This window comes from Enhydra lutris, unplaced genomic scaffold (genome assembly GCF_002288905.1).
Source record: "Enhydra lutris kenyoni isolate GAN:26980312 unplaced genomic scaffold, ASM228890v2 scaffoldscaffold56, whole genome shotgun sequence".
Taxonomy (NCBI): Eukaryota; Metazoa; Chordata; class Mammalia; order Carnivora; family Mustelidae; genus Enhydra; species Enhydra lutris.
In genome coordinates, this window is record NW_019154140.1 from 7952901 (window position 1) to 7969428 (window position 16528).

Below are 16528 nucleotides of genomic sequence, written 5' to 3' on the forward strand. Positions count from 1 at the left end.
CCAGGCGCCCCATATGCTTGTTACTTTAAAAGGTTGTTAGAGCGATGCCTGGGTGGCTCAGTCAGGCGTCTGCATTTGGCTCGGGTCAGGATCCCAATCCTGGGATTGAGCCCCATGATGGGCTCTGCCCAGCAGGGACCCTGCTTCTCCCTTTGCCCCTCCCCCTGCTTGTGATCTCTCTCTGTCAAATAAATAAATAAAATCTTTTAAAAAAAAAAGAAAAAGAAAAAAGTTTGTTAGGAACTAGAAAATGCTTGCTTCTTAGTACCTCAAATAAGAAAAGAAAAACTGCAATTGGTTTTCATCATTGTCAGTCATCTGTGCACTGGGAAAGATTCTACAAGGGGAATACTGACACCTTTCTTCTAGGAAACAGTTAACAGGCCACACCCACAGAACTTGACCATAGATGAACCTCTCTTTGCTACCCCTTTCAAGACAGATGAGTCTCAAATATTTGAAATGAGAAAATAAACCTCACCAGCAGAGAGTTAAAGAAAGCCCTCTAGGTTAGGTCTGATTATTAACATCTGCGTATATGAATTTTAAAACAAAGGAACTATAGAAAAACCCTTTTTGGCTGATCTCTGTCTTTTTTTATTGCTAAATTTTCCATCTCAATTCATTAATTGGATCTGGCAAATAGAAGAGAGCCCACATTAATTTGGGAAGTTCCTAAGATATTTGTTAAAGCCAGTAGAAAAACTGAACTATTTTAAAATAGGTAAATGGCATGGTTTTTCTTTCTTTTTTTTTTTTTTAAGATTTTATTTATTTGACAGAGCACAAGTAGGCAGAGAAGCAGGCAGAGAGAGAGAAGAGGAAGCAGGCTCCCTGTCGAGCTGAGAGCCCAACGTAGGACTCAATCCCAGGACCCTGAGATCATGACCTGAGCCGAAGGCAGAGGCTTAACCCACTGAGCCACCCAGGCACCCAATGACATGGTTTTTAAAGGCCAGTCTTGAATTCATGGTTTTCAATATATTTAGATACAGAAATACAGATGTAAATGTGGTGTGTTCATACGTGTGTGTGCATATACTCTCTATTTCTGTGTGTATAGCCTAGATTCCCTAGCTCTGTTCACTAAGAGGAACTGGGACACCAGTATCCTAATAACAATGAGCACAGTTGGTGTTCAGCTTTTGGTTTCATTTCGTTTCTTCTCTTTCTTTCTTTCTTTCTTTTTTTTTTTTTGGAAGATTTTATTTATTTATTTGTCGGAGAGAGAGCACAAACACGGGGAGCTGCAGGCAGAGGGAGAGGGAGAAGCAGGCTCCCCAAATGAGCAGAGAGCCAGAGGCGGGACTCAATCCCAGGACCCCAGGATCATGACCTGAGCCTAAAGCGGACACTTAACTGACTGAGCCACCCAGGCGCCCCTCTTTTCTTTTCATTGTTTTTAACAGGCTTTATTTTTTAGAACATTTTTACGAGACCAGGGCTCTAACCCCTGAGCTACGGAGCCTCACCTTTTTAGAGCATTTTTAGATTTATAGAAAAATTGCAGAGATGGCACAGAGGTTTCCAAATACTTTCCCTTTGCTACCCTAAGAGGGAAATGATTCCCCATATAGTTAACATTCTATATTGGTGTGATACATTTATTGCAATTGGTGAACGAATGATACACTATTATTAACTAATGTCCGTAGTTTACATTGGGGATCATTTTCTGTGTTGGACAGTCCTATGGACAGTCCAAATGCATAATGTCACATGTTCGCTATTACAGTATCCTACAGATAGTTTCCCTTCCCTAAAAATTCTCTGTGCTCTGCCTATTTATCCTTCCCTCTCCCCTACCCCGTGGCAACTTTCCTTCCTGCTAGCTCTTGCCTTTTCCAGAATGTCATATAGTTGGAATCATATTGTATATAACCTTTTCGAGATTGGCTTCTTTCACTTAGCAATATGCATTTAAGATTCCTTTTGGTGGCATAATATCTCATTTCTTTTTATCACTAAATAATATTCTGTTGTATGGCCATACCAGTTGTTTATCCATTCAGCTACTGAAAGACACCTTGGTTGCTTCCAAGTTTGGGCAAACATGAATATAGCTACCAAAAAAACCCATGTGTGGGTTGTTATGTGGACATAAGCTTTCGACTCATTTGGGTCAGCTCTTGGTTTCTAAATAACTTACTCCAATAAAAGGAACCAGAGCTCCTTGGAGAAATGGTTGATTCCAGAGCTGATGTAGGGAAAGTATAATTTGAGCCCGAAATGTGTTGCTATGCCAGAAAGAGAAGAAATGCTAAAATCTGATAAATGCTGAAAGGATGAAGGCAAGTTTACAGGACACAGAAGATGACTTGGAAGGGCCCCAAATGACCAAATCAGAGTCAACCTGAATGTAAAAATAAACAATATTAGTAACTGGGTACTAATCCACTGCATATAACAGGAAAGTATGAGTGCATACTGAGGTACTTAAGTAAAGTGAAAGTTGGATGAGGTACAGAATATTTATATAATCTCAACATACTCCCCCCCACAACACACACAAAATAAAAATTCCAAGGGGAAAGAATGATTTACAGCAGAGAAAGCTGGCATTTCTTTAATGAAGTAATCAAAGGAACAGGACATATGGAGGTGGGCAACCCCAGGTAGGAAGCTCTAGAAAGAAAACAGCATCATTTCCATGATGGTCCTGCCAGAGATGCATACCCTGAGTCTTGTCATGAGGGCACAGCAGACAAACCCAAACTGAGGGGCATTCTGCAAATAAAGGGCCTTAAACACATCAAGGGCATGAAATTCAAGAATGAAGGACTGTTCCAGATTGAAGGAGACAATTCAGTACAACACCTGCTTCTGGGCTGGATCCTTTTGCTATAAAGGATGTCACTTGGAAGACGCAAAACTGGGGCGCCCTGGGTAGCTCAGTCTGTTAAGCATCCGACTTTTGATTTCTACTCAGGTCATGGTCTCAGGGTGGTGAGATCTAGCCCTGCGTTAAGCCCTGCATCAAGCCCAGCTTCGGGCTCCACGCTCAGCCTGGAATATGCTTGAGAGGCGCTCTCTCTGCTCCTCCCCCACCCCTCTAAAATAAATAAATCTTTATTTATTTATTTATTTATTTGGCACAGAGAGAGAGAGAGACAGAGATCACAAGTAGGCAGAGAGGCAGGCAGAGGGAGAGGGGGAAGCAGGCTCCCTGCTGAGCAGAGAGCCCGATGTGGGCCTTGATTCCAGGACCCTGAGACCATGACCTGAGCCGAAGGCAGAGGCTTAACCCACTGAGCCAGCCACCCAGGCGCCCCTAAAATAAATAAATCTTTAAAAAGAAGAAGAAGGAGGAGGAGGAGGAGGAGGAGGAGGAGGAGGAGGAGGAGAAGGAGGATGGTGAAACTTAAATGGGGGGTCTGAAGATTAGATGGAAAGAATGTATCTATATTCTTTTCCTGATTTTGATGCTTGTTTTGTGGTTATGTAGGAGAATGTTCTTGTTAGCAGGAAATATACACCAAAGCATTGGATGGAGATGGGGCAACACATGGGTAACTTACCCTTAAATAGTTGAGAAAAGGTTTTGTGTACTACCCATGCAAATTTTCTGTAAATCTGAGATTGTTGCACCCAAAGAAGGTGAAAAAAGAGAAAAATTTTAGATGGTTTCCCACGACAGGTTTCAGTGTTGCCCCTGGCACTGCTACTGTGTTACTATAATACTGGAAGTTTTGTAATGATGTAGCAATGATGTAAGAACAAAAATCAAACAAAAAATAACAGGAAAACCCCAGCAGGGTGTAAAGTTTGAAAGGGAATGTATGTAAATGTTTTCATTTGCAGAAGATATAATTATCTCTATATAAAACCCAGGAAAATCAGTAGAAAGGCTAGGAACACAGAAAAGAGTTCCTTACAATTACCAGATGGAAAAATCAATTATAGGACTGATAATCCTGGATGGTTCAGTCAGTGGAGCATTCAGCTCCTGATCTTGGGGTCCTGAGTTTGAGCCCCACATTGGGCATAGAGATTAGTTATGAGAAAGAAAGAAAGAAAGAAAGAAAGAAAGAAAGAAAGAAAGAAAGAAAGAAAAGGAAGGAGAAAGAGAAAGAAAAGCAATTCTATTCTCTGTAAGTAAAAGAAATATTTGCAATGTCTAAAGTGGACATGGGATTCATATGCAGAATATACAGTAAAATCTTATAAATCAACAAGAATAAGGACAGAAAAGCCAATAGGAAAAAATGCACAGGGACATGAGGAGGCACTTTAGAGAGAAAGAAGCTCTATTGGCTAACAAGAATACAAAGTAACACTCAAACTCACTAGTAATCAGAAAAATGCAGTTGAAAATAACCAAGAGTCTGGGGTGCCTTGTGGCTCAGTCAGTTAAGCTCTGATGCTTTTTTTTCTTTTTAAGATTTTATTTATTTATTTGACAGAGATCACAAGTAGGCAGAGAGGCAGGCAGAGAGAGGAGGAAGCAGGCTCCCCGCCGAGCAGAGATCCCGATGTGGGCCTCAATCCCAGGACCCTGAGATCATGACCTGAGCCGAAGGCAGAGGCTTTAACCCACTGAGCCACCCAGGCGCCCCAAGCCTCTGATTCTTTATATCGGTTTAGGTTTAGGTCTGATTCTTGATATCGGTTTACGTCATGATCTCAGGGTTCTGAGATTAAGCCCCGAGTCAGACTTGTTGCTGGGCATGGAGCCTGCTTAAGATTCTCTCTCTCCCTCTGCACCTACCCATTCCCTCCCTCTTTAAAAAAAAGAAAGAAAATAACAGAGAGTCCACTTAATACCCATTAGAATTGTAAAAATTAGAACATTTTAGGGGTGCCTGGGTGGCTTAGTGGGTTAAGCCTCTGCCTTCGGCTCAGGTCATGATCCCAGGATCCTGGGATCGAGCCCCTCATCCGGCTCTCTGCTCAGCAGGGAGCTTGCTTCCCACCCCCCATCTGCCTCCCTGCCTACTTGTGATCTCTTTCTCTGTGTCAAATAAATAAATAAAATATTTTTTTTAATGTTAGAACATTGTATAACATCAAGTGTTCGAAAGGAGAGAAGTGATAAGGACTTCAAGTAATAGTAAGAGTGTAAACAGCTACAAACCTGAAAAATAATCTAGCAGTATTCAGTGAAGTTAAGTTTGTATAAGCCTTCTGATCCAGAAACCGCAGTCCTGGATATATGTCCCAGAGAAATTCTTGAACAGGTTCACAGGGGACCATTTAAGAAGAGAATTCTCTAGCATTGTTTATAGAAGTTGGGAATGGATAAGTAAAGTGTGAGGGATGCCTATCATGGAATGCTATGCGATTGTTGTAAGCAATGAGCTAGATTAAACACAGCAATAAAGATGGAGCCTAGAAGCAGAGTTGGCTGAAAAAAAAGTAAAACCAAAATCATACGGTGATGCCACTTATGCAAATTAAAAACAATTGCCCTAAACAACTGTAGTAGGTTGAATAATGACCCAGTCTGAAAGATGTCCATGTCTTAATCCCCTGAATCTGAGAGCGTTACCTTATATGGCAAAAGGGATTTTGCAGATGTGGTTAAGGACTTTGAGATGGAAGGTTATCCTGGATTATACGGGTCACTCAATGTTAACACAAGGGTCCTCATAAGAGAGAAGCAAGAGATCACTGTGGATAGTAGATGTGATGACAGAAGCAGAAGTTAGAGTGATGGACGAAGAGGCCATAAGTTAAGGAATTCTGACAGCCCCCAGAAGCTGGAAAAGGCAAGAAATGGACTCTCTCCTGAAGCCTCCAGAAGGAACAGAGCTGTGTCAGCACCTCGATTTTAGACTCTTGACCTCCAGACCCATAAGATAATAAACTGGCATTGTTTGAAGCCACTAAATGTGCAACAACTTGTTACAGCAGCAAGAGGAAATTGATGTGCAACCTTACATGTTTTATAAGCACACGTGCAAAGTCAAGAACTTCTCTCAGTCACATTAGAGTGATGTCCACAGGGCAGAGGAATAGGAGAGAAATAAGGGGTAAATGATAGAATAAACAAGAGAGGTGGCTTGCGGCCCCCTGTACACAAGGTCTAGCAAAGACGAACAGAAGGAGGTCACTCTGCTGTGTAGAAAACAGGTTGGATGCTCTGATAGGTATGACAGATATTCTTGACAGTGGCTCTGTTAAAGACTTCTCTGATATAAAAACCAGTCTCCCTTGTATCTTGATTCTGTGAAGGTGATGCCCTCAAGAGCAGACATAAATATGTTGGTCATTGAAAGGTATGTCCTCTTGGTAAATCATTCCATTTCTCTTATGAATTTGATTAATATGAGTCAGTCCCTAGATCTACTCCGGGTGGTCTGACAAACTCATGTTTCCAGGTTTGTGAAGCTGAGGACCAGACCTGCATTGTGCTGACTGCCTTAAACCCATGTAAAATCACTATAGAGCCAACCTCTGTCTTGGTGCCTCCCTACCTTTCAGATTTGGTCTTATTCCTCCCTATATCCCAAACCCCTAGCAAAGGGCTTTACACACAGTAGGTGCACAATGCTTGTTACTAAGACCCATCCCTGTGGGTCTAGTGGCTAGATCTGGCACATTCACAGTGCCTGTCGGTGGAAGGAGGTGACCTTCTTTTCCTCAACTCAGACCACCTTTCTAGTTTAATTTCCTTCTATTTCCTACATTCCATCTACCCTTATGACCTCACTATTCTCTGAACACTCTATATTCTTTCATTTTTTTTTTGTCTTTGTTGAACAGCCTTTTCTCTTTTAAAAGAAGAAGTTCAAATAATACTTCTTGGAGGTCTTCCTTGTCACTCCATGCATTCATTTGATCAATTATTCATCCTTCCATTGACTCATTCAACAAATATTGAGCATTTTACAAGGCAGGCACTAAGCAAGGCATTGAAAATATGATGGCAAGCGAAAAATAAAAGGTCACCACCTTCATGGACATCTAGCAGGGGGACGGAGTTTAAAAAACCCAATATATTATGTTCACATTGATGAATAATCAATTACCAACTGAGATGCATGCTCTGAGGAAACAAACACTATTCTCTGAGAGCACAGAACCAAGGAATCTTTTTTAAAATTAGGGCGGGTTGTGAGTAGAGGGGTTAAGGAAGGCCTCTAAAGGACGTAACAGTGAATATCAATTTGGAGTCATGAATAGGCAAAGTGGAAGCCACAAAGGCATTCCAGACAGAGAGACTGGAGGGAGCGTGAGGATTTGAGGAATTGAAAGAGGCAATGAGGGGCGCCTGGGTGGCTCAGTGGATTAAAGCCTCTGCTTTCAGCTCAGGTCATGATCTCAAGGTCCTGGGATCGAGCCCCGCATTGGGCTCTCTGCTCATCAGGGAGCCTGCTTCCTCCTCTCTCTCTCTGCCTGCTTCTCTGCCTACTTGTGATCTGTCAAATAAATAAATAAAATCTTAAAAAAAAAAAAAGAGGCAATGAAGTTGGAAAGCAGAGAATAAGATGAGGAGTGTGAGTGAGCAACAGTCAAGGCACAGTGGTAACAAGACCAGATTTGCCATTTTGGAAAAATTACTCTAGCTGCTATATGGTGAATGTATTAAAGTGGGGGGCAAGAGAGAATGGAGGGTGGGAAACTCTTGCAATCCTGTAGGTGAGAGTAGAGTGGATTAGGGTGGTGGTACTGAAGAGGGAAAAAGTAAACGAATTGCAAAGAATGAAAAATACTAGGAGTGAATGAGAGATTGTAAGGGGAGGAAAAGTGGGGTTTGAGAACAACTCCTGGTTCTTGACTAGCAGAATCCACTGTAGTCACGGAGAAAATCTACCAGTCCTGTGCACTTGAAACCATAGCCCATTTTCCCAACATCCATTAGAGGTCACCACTCCATTGTAACCCGGGTAGTGTAGGTTCCCTCAGTTTCACACCCCTGCCTGCGGGTAACAGGCTGGGGACCCTCCTCTCCCCAGTCCTCTAGGCCTGTGGTGTTGAGTTCCAGTGACACTGGTTTGAGTCCTGTTTCTTATCCGTGAAATGGAGACCACACCTCAAGGGTTGCAAAGATCTTGTGAGAAAAGATGGTTTGTTTGTTTGTTTGTCTAAGATTTGTTTACCTAGAGAGAGAGAGAGGCCGGTGAGGCGGGGGTGAGGAAAAAGAGGAGAGAGGATCTCAAGAGGACTCGCCACTGAGTGCAGAGCCCCACGTGGGGCTAGATCTCACAACGCTGAGATGGAGACCTGAGCCAAAATCAATAGTCGGAGGCTTAACCGACTGAGCCACCCAAGTGCCCCAAAGATGGTTTATTTTTATTATCGTTAGGCTCAGTTCTATTCCTTCCAGCCCTCTCTGTCCGTTTGGAGGCGCTTTCTCCTCCCAGGCACAAAGGCAGAAGACGTTTCCTATACCGGTCTGGGCGCTCTCGGGTCAGAGCCCGGTCTGGGGATCCGGCCAGCCTCCAACACCGTTAGCTTCTTTCAGGAGTGCCAACCCTCCCCGCGAGGCCGCGAGAACGGTCCTTCTCCTTGCAATCTCCAGACCTCGCGAGAGTAGGCAGCGCCCGTTGTGGGAAGGACTCGGAGCGCCACGCCTTCCCCGGCCTCCGAACGCCCCCCTCCTTTCTCTTTTTCCCGCCTCCTACCCCGCGCTCCGCTCTCTGATTGGCTAGCTGAGTCGGGTCAGTTTTTTCCTGGCCAGAAAGCGGCTCGACAACTAGCCCCGCCTTCTGGCCCCGCCTCCGAAGCCTGTGGATTGGGCTGCTCAGCCAGGTGTCACGCGCCTCCGCGGGGAGCGCAGAAGAGCCAATCAGGCGCTCGGCGTATTTTACAAACTGGGGAAGTAGCTGCAGCTGAAGCCAGTCAAGAAAAAGCGAATCCAGTTGGGGGGGTGAGCCAAAGTGGTTCCGAGGAAGGTGCGGCGTGGAAATCTTGGACGGACTGGGGGGCTGCGGGGCTCATAGGGAGGAGAGGCCGCTAGGGGCCCTGGGGCGAGAGAGTAGGATCGGGGTGCCTGGAGGGAGCGGCTTCCTGGAGCGGCCTTGGAAGCATCAGGTCTTCTGGGCACATGGGTTTGGGCGGAGGTGGGAGCTTCAGGGATGTCAGAACTGGTGCTCCGAACTGGCTGACCTTTGATCGCAGGTCCTGCTTTTCTTCCCATCTTAGCTGTAGCAGTCATGACTACCCTCCAGGCTACGAAGGATCCTGTCCTCAGGGGTGTATCTCCTACCCCTAGCAAGATTCCCGTACGCTCTCAGAGACGCCCGCCTCTCCCCACAGTCAAACCCTGCGCCCTGGACCAGGAGAACCAAGATCCAAAGGTAAGAGGGGCCTGGTGGGTGAAGACAGTACCTGCAAGGAGACATTACATACCACCAATGCACCTCAGAGCTGAGCCCCCGCTTTTTGTCTTCCCCTCCCCCAGAGATTGGTGCAGAAGCCCAACCTCGACTCAGCAGGCCCCGGGCCGAAAGTCACACATCAAACAGAGAAATCAGAGAGATCGGTGGGGAGCACTCAGCTCCGGAACCCCTTGGAGGAACTGAGGCCTAGCCCTGGGGGACAAAATGCGGGGCCTAGGCACCCTCCCCAGACAGGTACCTGTTGGAGGTTTAAAAACACACAGTTTCCTTACGTGGGCATGGGGGAATGGGGTGGGTGCAGTCTGCTTGGGAGCTTTCCACACTACCCTGGTCTCCTGCATACTGTAAGCAGAGTCTTGAACCCTGCTCCTGGACATCTCTCTACTCCCAGAAACCGCCCCTCCCTCTTCTAAAGCCTTTTCCAGCTCCCTCAGTCACAATCAATTGCCATGTGTGCTAATACTTTGTAGTTCTTCTTTTATAGCATGTCATACTTTGACTTGAGCCTGTCACCTCTCTAGAGTGTGATGGTGACTTCTTGAGGCTGGGGGCTTTCTCATTCATCTCTGAATCCCAGTACCTGGAACAGTGTCTTACCTAAAGTAAAGTTCAGGGTGCCTGGGTGGCTCAGTGGGTTAAAGCCTCTGCCTTCGGCTCAGGTCATGATCCCAGGGTCCTGGGATCGAGCCCTGAATCGGATTCTCTGCTCAGCGGGGAGCCTGCTTCCTCCTCTCTCTGCCTACTTGTGATCTCTGTCAAATAAATAAATAAAATCTTTAAAAAATAAAATAAAAAAATAAAGTTCTATGAACTTCTGTGAGCCGAGTTCAATAATATGAGTCTCTAGCTCACTCTTGCACCTCAGGGTGACTACGTGGCAGCCCCGGGTCCCCTCAGCCTTCCTCCTCTTCTCACCTTCTCCTCTTCTCTTGCAGAGGCTCCAGGGACTGTAGAGTTTGTGGCCGACCCCGCAGCCCTGGCCACCATCCTGTCAGGTGAGGGGGTGAAAAGCTGTCGCCTGGGGCGCCAGCCCAGTCTGGCTCAGAGAGTCCTGATTCGAGGGAGCCAGGGAGGCACCACCCGTAGGGGCCAGGTAATGCGACAGGATATGAGGAAATCAGGCCTGTGTGGACAGAGGAGGGAGTCCTGAGCCAGTGCTGATGACCTCATTTGTGGTGTCAGGGTGCCCGCGCCTCTGCATATTTAGCCCCTAGAACCCCTGCCCACCGACTGGACCCTGCCAGGGCTTCCTGCTTCTCGAGGCTGGAGGGACCAGGACCCCGTGGCCGGACCTTGTGTTCTCAGAGGCTAGAGGCCCTGGTGAGTGCTCCTGAGGGGCTGGGATCCTCGGTTCTTCTGTGAGCTCCTCCCTGGGACCAAGCTGGCCCTGAGGAGGGAAGATACTTCCTGATGAGCCTGAGCGGTTGTGGAGGCTGATGGGGCTGGTGGTGAGGCCTGAAGGTTTGGGGCCCATGGCTGACTCTGCTCTTTTCTCTTGCTCCCGTGGGTTAGATTCCACCTTCAGGACCTTCCTTTCACCCCTCTGCTCACCCCAGTTTCCAGGAGCTAAGAAGAGTGACAGGTGGCAGCAGCCGGTGAGGAGAGGATCATTTGGAAAAGAATGATCCAATGTCTGATACAGGGGTCCCTCAGAGCTAGAGATTTCCTGTAGCTTTAAGACTCCCCAGCAGCCGAGGAGGGGAAGGGGGAAACCTGTGACTGCCCAGGCTGAATCCTTATAAGAGGGTTCAGGCCTCCACAGCCAGGCCTCCGTATGACATCAGTTTTTTTCAGGTTGTGGGGGGAAGAAGGAACAGAAATGAGAAATGCTGTCTGTTTTGTTTATTAAAGCATAGACTATGGCAATAAATGGGACTTGGGTTTGATTCCTGACTCTCAGCACTTACTAGAGTAAGCTTACCTTAACCCCCTCAAGCTTGTTTCTTTAATCTGTCAAATGAGGGTAACATTTGTATCATTAGAGGTTGTTGTGCAAAGACTTAAATGAGATGACGTTTGTAAAGCACTTAGCAAAGTGCCCAGCTCACACTTGGTACTCAGTGACTGCTAGCTGCTATCCTTATTGTCGTCAGGACTTCAGTGAGCCAGACCTCAGGATTGCTCCTGGAGACCCCAGTCCCGCCTGGTGAGTGTGTCTGGCCACGGGGAGAAAAGAGGGGCAGATGGGCTGCTTAAGTTGGAGAAAGCTCAGTGGGTGGGGAGGGGGCTCGAGGGGAAGGCCACATCAGGAGGAGCCACCAAGGAAGGGACCTTAATAATAGGCCAGAGGTTGTCCAGTTACACTTGTGTCAAAGGAGGTGGTCCCCACTTCAACCCTTTCTCTGCCACTTCCTTTTAAGATTTACCTTCCACTCACTGTTCTGTCCTCAGCCCTAAGAGCCACCATCACACCCCTAGCCTACTTGGGGTGTTCAGATTAGTAAGTGATTACTGAGATGTTGCTGGGCTCCAAGGGGCTGCTAGGCGGGTCCTACTGATTGTACAGTGGGGGCTGTCAAGCTGACTTACCCTCTTTGGAGGTTCCAAAACCCTATGCCAGCCGTTGGTGTGTGTGCCAGCACTACAGCAAACTTCCTGTCTCGTCCTAGCTCCCTCTCTCCCTGAAGGAGAACATGAAGTTGTTACTCGCTCAGATGAAGGAGGAGGGGGCCCCCTAGGTCTGGCCCAGCGGGTACCATTAAGAGAGATAACCCACACCAGGGTGAGATGAGATCCTTCTAGGATGGGGGGAGAAGGGGAGATGTTTGGGAGGAATTCTCTGGCATTGGCCAGCACTGAGGATTTGTGGGTGGGGGTCGGGATGTAAATTGAGTCTGTTTGCCCCACGGGCCCAAGGCCTCTCCAGAGTAGGTCTAGTCTCTGCTTACCAGCTGTCTGGAGCCTGGGGCTGAGAGGTCACAGTCTGGCATTTATTTGTGTCACACAGCAGATCAGTGCCTAGAGCAAGGCAGATCTGACATTCATTGACTCCACAAGTGTTTGTTGACCACTTACTATGTGCCAAGCAGTACTCTAGGTTCTGGATACACAGTAGCAAATAAGTTCACATTATAGAAAGGGGAGACCATTTAAAAAAAAAAAAAAAGTAAAATATGTAGCCTGTCAGGTGGTGATGAGTGAAAACAAAGTAGACACTGAAGGGGGTGTGGAAGTAGGGGAGGGGGTATAGCAATTTCATATAGATTGGTCAGGGAAATTAATTGAGAAGATGACATTTCAGCGAAAACCAAAAGGAGATGGGGAAGTGAACCATGCAGATATCTGGGGGAAGAATGTTCCAGGCCAGTTGAAATGCAGATGCAAAGGCCCTGAAGCAGGAATATGCCTCGTGTGTTTGAGGATCAGCAGAAAGGAGACTCCAGCCAGGTTGAAGCAGAATAAGGAGGACAACAGGAAGTGAGGTTAGGGTGATGGCTAGATCAGATTGGGTAAGGATTTAGAATCAGTGTGAGGCCTCGGCTTTTCCTTGGAATTCGTGGAAAGCCATGGGGCGGGGCGATGAACAAGGGAGAGACAGGATTTGATTAGTTCTTAAAAGAATCCCACTGGCTGCTGGAATGAGGAGACATGGGAATGCAGAGGGGGAGCGATCACTCTTCCACCTTGTTCCTCCCCACAGGACAACAGTGCCTCCCACCTGATATCCTCCCCTGGCCGAGTGGTGCCACCGTCCATCACCCACCCATCACCCTTTGGACGGGCTCAGCGCATACCCTCTCCTGGCCCCTCAGCTCCAGTTTGTATCCACCACTCCAGAGGGTGGGGGGCTTGCTGGGTAAGGGGAGAACATTCTGGCTGGGATCCCTGCCAGGTCTAGCTCTTGGTCCTGCTTAGCCATCCTCCTCTCTCCCCAGCCCTCATATTCGGTTTTGAGGCGCCTTGCCATTCGTCCCAAAACCCAGTTCACACCCATCCGAGCGGCCCCTAGGGTTCAGCAGGTAAGAGAGAGCAGGGGAGGTAGCTGACCTAGGCCAGGGTGGGGGAGGAAGGGAATGGATGGGAACAGGGAGAGTTACAATGTCCCCCTTCTGTCCCAGGCCCAGGGTTTGAGCGGCCTCTCCCCTCAGTCATGCCCTGAAGAGCCTGCCCTGCCCTGGGTATGTATCTGAAGGCTTTTGGTGCTGGGATCCCAGCAGTCTGAGGCAGGCAGGCTCCCCAGAGAAGCTACCAGCTCTCCAACACTCCGTGCTCCTCGGCTGTGCCTCCTGCTTTAAGTTTAGGGCTTCTTGACTAACCTGAGCCCTTCCTGGTATGGGGTGTGGGGTGATCTCTTTCCTGCCCCAGACAGGCTTCCTCACACAGCCCCTCTCCTTCCCTGTGCCAGGAGCAGATTGCAGTCCGGTTATTTGACCAGGAGAGTTGTACAAGGGTGCAGGAGGGGCCTGGGAAACCCCCTGTGGCAGCTTCTGACCCTAGTACACCTGCCACGCTCCAGGAGCTGAAGATGCAGGTGGGTCTGCGTGTGGGCCTGATGCCTGCCTGACAGCAACAGAGGATGCGAACAGGACAGTGTGGGTGGAGACTTGAACCCACACCTTGACATCCCCCTGAGGGCTCTTCTCCTCCCCACAGCGCATCAGTATCCTGCAGGAGTTGTTGCGACAAGAGGTGGAAGGGCTGGCTGGGGGCAAGTGTGCCCCCCTTAATGGAGGTTCCTCTCTGGAAATGGTTGAACTTCAGCCCCTTCTGGCTGAGATTTCTAGAACCCGGAATGCCCCAGAGCAGAATTCGGGGGCCTTACACCTTCCTGGACTGTTCCAGCGCCCTGGGCTACCAGAGCCCTGTGTTCCAGAGGAGTGTGGGGAAGCGCAGCCCTGCCCAGGAGCAAAGCCGGAGGCAGCTCAGCCCTGCCTTGCAGCAGAGCCAGAGTCCCCAGAGTCCAGCCATAGCAGGGAGCCTGAGATACCAGAACCCTCTGTCCAGGAACAGCCTGTGATATCAGAGCCCTGCCCTCCAGTAGAGCCCGGACACCTGCAGGCTGACTCCCATAGGCACGCTGGACTCCTAGAGCCCTCCCCTAGGATAGAGCCTGGGGCATCCGAGGCCTGCTTCCCGGAACCAAGTCTGGAGTCCAGCCCACAGCCCTGCCGCAGTCAGTGGGCTCCAGAGACCACCACCCTGATCTTCTCCTCCCAGCACCCACTTTGTGCCAGCCCCCCTATTCACTCACTCCAGTCTCTGAGACCCCCAACAGGCCAGGCAGGTAAGGAGTTGGTTAGAAGGGATTCTGAACAAAGGAGGTCCTCATCTCTCACTAGAGGCGGGCTCCTACCTTGCAATGGGTGGTCCCATGCTTTCCTCCAGCTCCCCTAGCCTAGCACTCCTTGGGAAGGAAGGGAGGAGTTGCCCCTCAAGCTCTGTGCTCCTAATTGGCTTGGCCCCTGGGGGTGGTGGGGCAAGGTAGTGGGATAGGGCTTTAGATGGTGGGAAAAGAGGACTCCAGAGCCTGCCCTGAAGTCTCTTTGGCCCTTGGCCCTCAGGTCCCAGCAGTCTCGCCCCTCGAACCCTGGCCCTGAGGCAGCGCCTTAAAGCATGTCTGACCGCCATCCACTGCTTCCATGAGGCCCGCCTGGATGATGAATGTGCCTTCTACACCAGCCGAGCCCCGCCCTCAGGATCCTCCCGGGTCTGCACCAACCCTGTGGCCACATTACTTGAATGGCAGGATGCCCTGGTGAGCCCCCCAACCACAGCCAGGCTGTGCCTGCACAGCACACCTGGAAAATGGGGTGGTGCGGGTGCTGGGGAGAGAGTGGGGGCGGGGGGCCAGCCTCTGATCCTTTGGGGAGGGCAGTGGGGAAGGGTTGGCTATGGTTCAAGGATGGCTTCTGGGCTGTGACAGACTTCTCTCTCCCCAGTGTTTTATTCCAGTTGGTTCTGCTGCCCCACAGGACTCTCTGTCATGATGCATCCACCTCCTGCCCTGCCTTGCTCCTTGCTCCTTTTAGCCCTTATTTATTGTCCACCCCGTGAGACTGGGAGCCCATTCCCTTTATTCTTCAATAAAGTTTCTTAATTGTCGTCGGAATGTCTGTTTCCCGCTGGGCCCATCTAGGCCAGCTACAGCTGTTGTTCTCCAGTTGCCCACACGGTGGCAGTGTCCTCCAGCTTAGAGGCGGGCCCTGGGCTCTCCGGATTCCCCAGGCTCCCTCACCTAGAACGGTCCTAAAGAGGCATCCCACTCCCGCCAACCTCCGCCCCTGCGCGTTGTAGGAGTTTGTGTGGGCAAATCTGGACCTTTCCGGACCTGCTCTCCTTGCTTTTTGAGATCAATGCCCCTCTCGGGAGCCATCAGCAGCTCCTTCCTGCCCTAGAGCTCATCTTCTTACAGCTCCCCCTGCATCAGGCAAAAAGCAGAAGCACCAGACCCATATCTCTGGAACTCCCCCACCCCGCTTGTTAGTGTCATTCTGGCTGGTGTCTCCACGCCCGTAGGAGGTCTCAAAGCTCTCCGGAAGCTTATGTGCCTCCCTTTCCATATCAGAGTAGAAGCCCTGGGCTACTCTCCTCCTCTCTTCCCCCAGAGACAGGACTTGCCAGGAATAAGTAAACCTTTGCCTCTGGCAGAGAGTGGTAGGACCAGAGTCCTTGACAGCAGTGAGGGAAAGGGTCAGTCCTCCTCCCCCACTCTGGGCACTAAGTTAAGAAGCACACACGTTCTCCAACTTCACTTTATTGGGCGAGGCAACAGCAGCTGTGGCCCCAGGGCCTAGGCAGGATGGGCGGGAAATGGGGACTGTACAGAATGAGTTATAAATGCTAGGAAAGAATTCACTGGTTCCTCCAGTTCACAGGAAGGCTGCTAGGCCAGAGCCTGGAGCCTGAAAAATGGAGATGAAGGGAGGAGAGGATGGAGAGAGAAAGTTGTGATAGGGAACAAGCGCCAGCCAAACGTTTCCTCTCCTCCCACCTGGATGGGCTCCTGTTTATGCTCTCCACCCCCTCGCTCACAGGGCCGCCCCCGAATGCCGGGGCTTCCTTTCTGCTTGCAGCTCCGGGTGGTAAAGCTGTTCCCCAGCCCCCCGCAGTAGAGATGGTCTCTTCCGCTTTCACAGGCACGAACTCTGACCCCGGGGGGCCCTTCTGGAGCCGCTCTGCTCCTCAGCACGGCCTCCTCCTCTTCCCAGCCACTTCGACCCCTGGGAGCGTGGAGAGTCCACCCAGCAAGGCTGCCTCGGGAGCGGGAGGGTCCGCCCCGCCGCCAGGCTCTCAAAGGAAGGGGT

The 16528-nt window shown here is 49.4% G+C and overlaps 1 protein-coding gene across 2 annotated transcripts; it reads left to right on the forward strand.

Annotated features, from left to right (window-relative positions):
* Positions 1-8803: 8803 nt before the first annotated feature.
* LOC111157980 (trophinin associated protein) lies at positions 8804-15326 on the forward strand. Of its 2 annotated transcripts, none has more exons than XM_022519754.1 (15): positions 8804-8837; positions 9088-9242; positions 9347-9518; positions 10220-10377; positions 10467-10604; positions 10797-10879; positions 11378-11430; positions 11894-12006; positions 12925-13080; positions 13160-13243; positions 13343-13402; positions 13630-13755; positions 13878-14508; positions 14786-14979; positions 15164-15326. In XM_022519754.1, exons 2-15 carry the CDS (start codon positions 9099-9101, stop codon positions 15209-15211), a joined length of 2160 nt encoding a protein of 719 aa, XP_022375462.1. In that variant the 5' UTR covers positions 8804-8837; positions 9088-9098; the 3' UTR covers positions 15212-15326. The 2 variants fall into 2 exon arrangements, with proteins under 2 accessions (XP_022375462.1, XP_022375463.1); XM_022519755.1 differs by having other exon boundaries at positions 12925-13041.
* The last annotated feature ends 1202 nt before the right edge of the window (positions 15327-16528 follow it).

Coding starts and splice junctions, on each gene's coding strand:
- LOC111157980 (XM_022519754.1), top strand. CDS start 9,099: ATGACTACCCTCCAGGCTACGAAGGATCCTGTCCTCAGGGGTGTATCT. Junction 12,007..12,924: donor GAGAGATAACCCACACCAGG/GTGAGATGAGAT, acceptor TCCTCCCCACAG/GACAACAGTGCCTCCCACCT. Junction 13,081..13,159: donor GAGGGTGGGGGGCTTGCTGG/GTAAGGGGAGAA, acceptor CTCTCTCCCCAG/CCCTCATATTCGGTTTTGAG.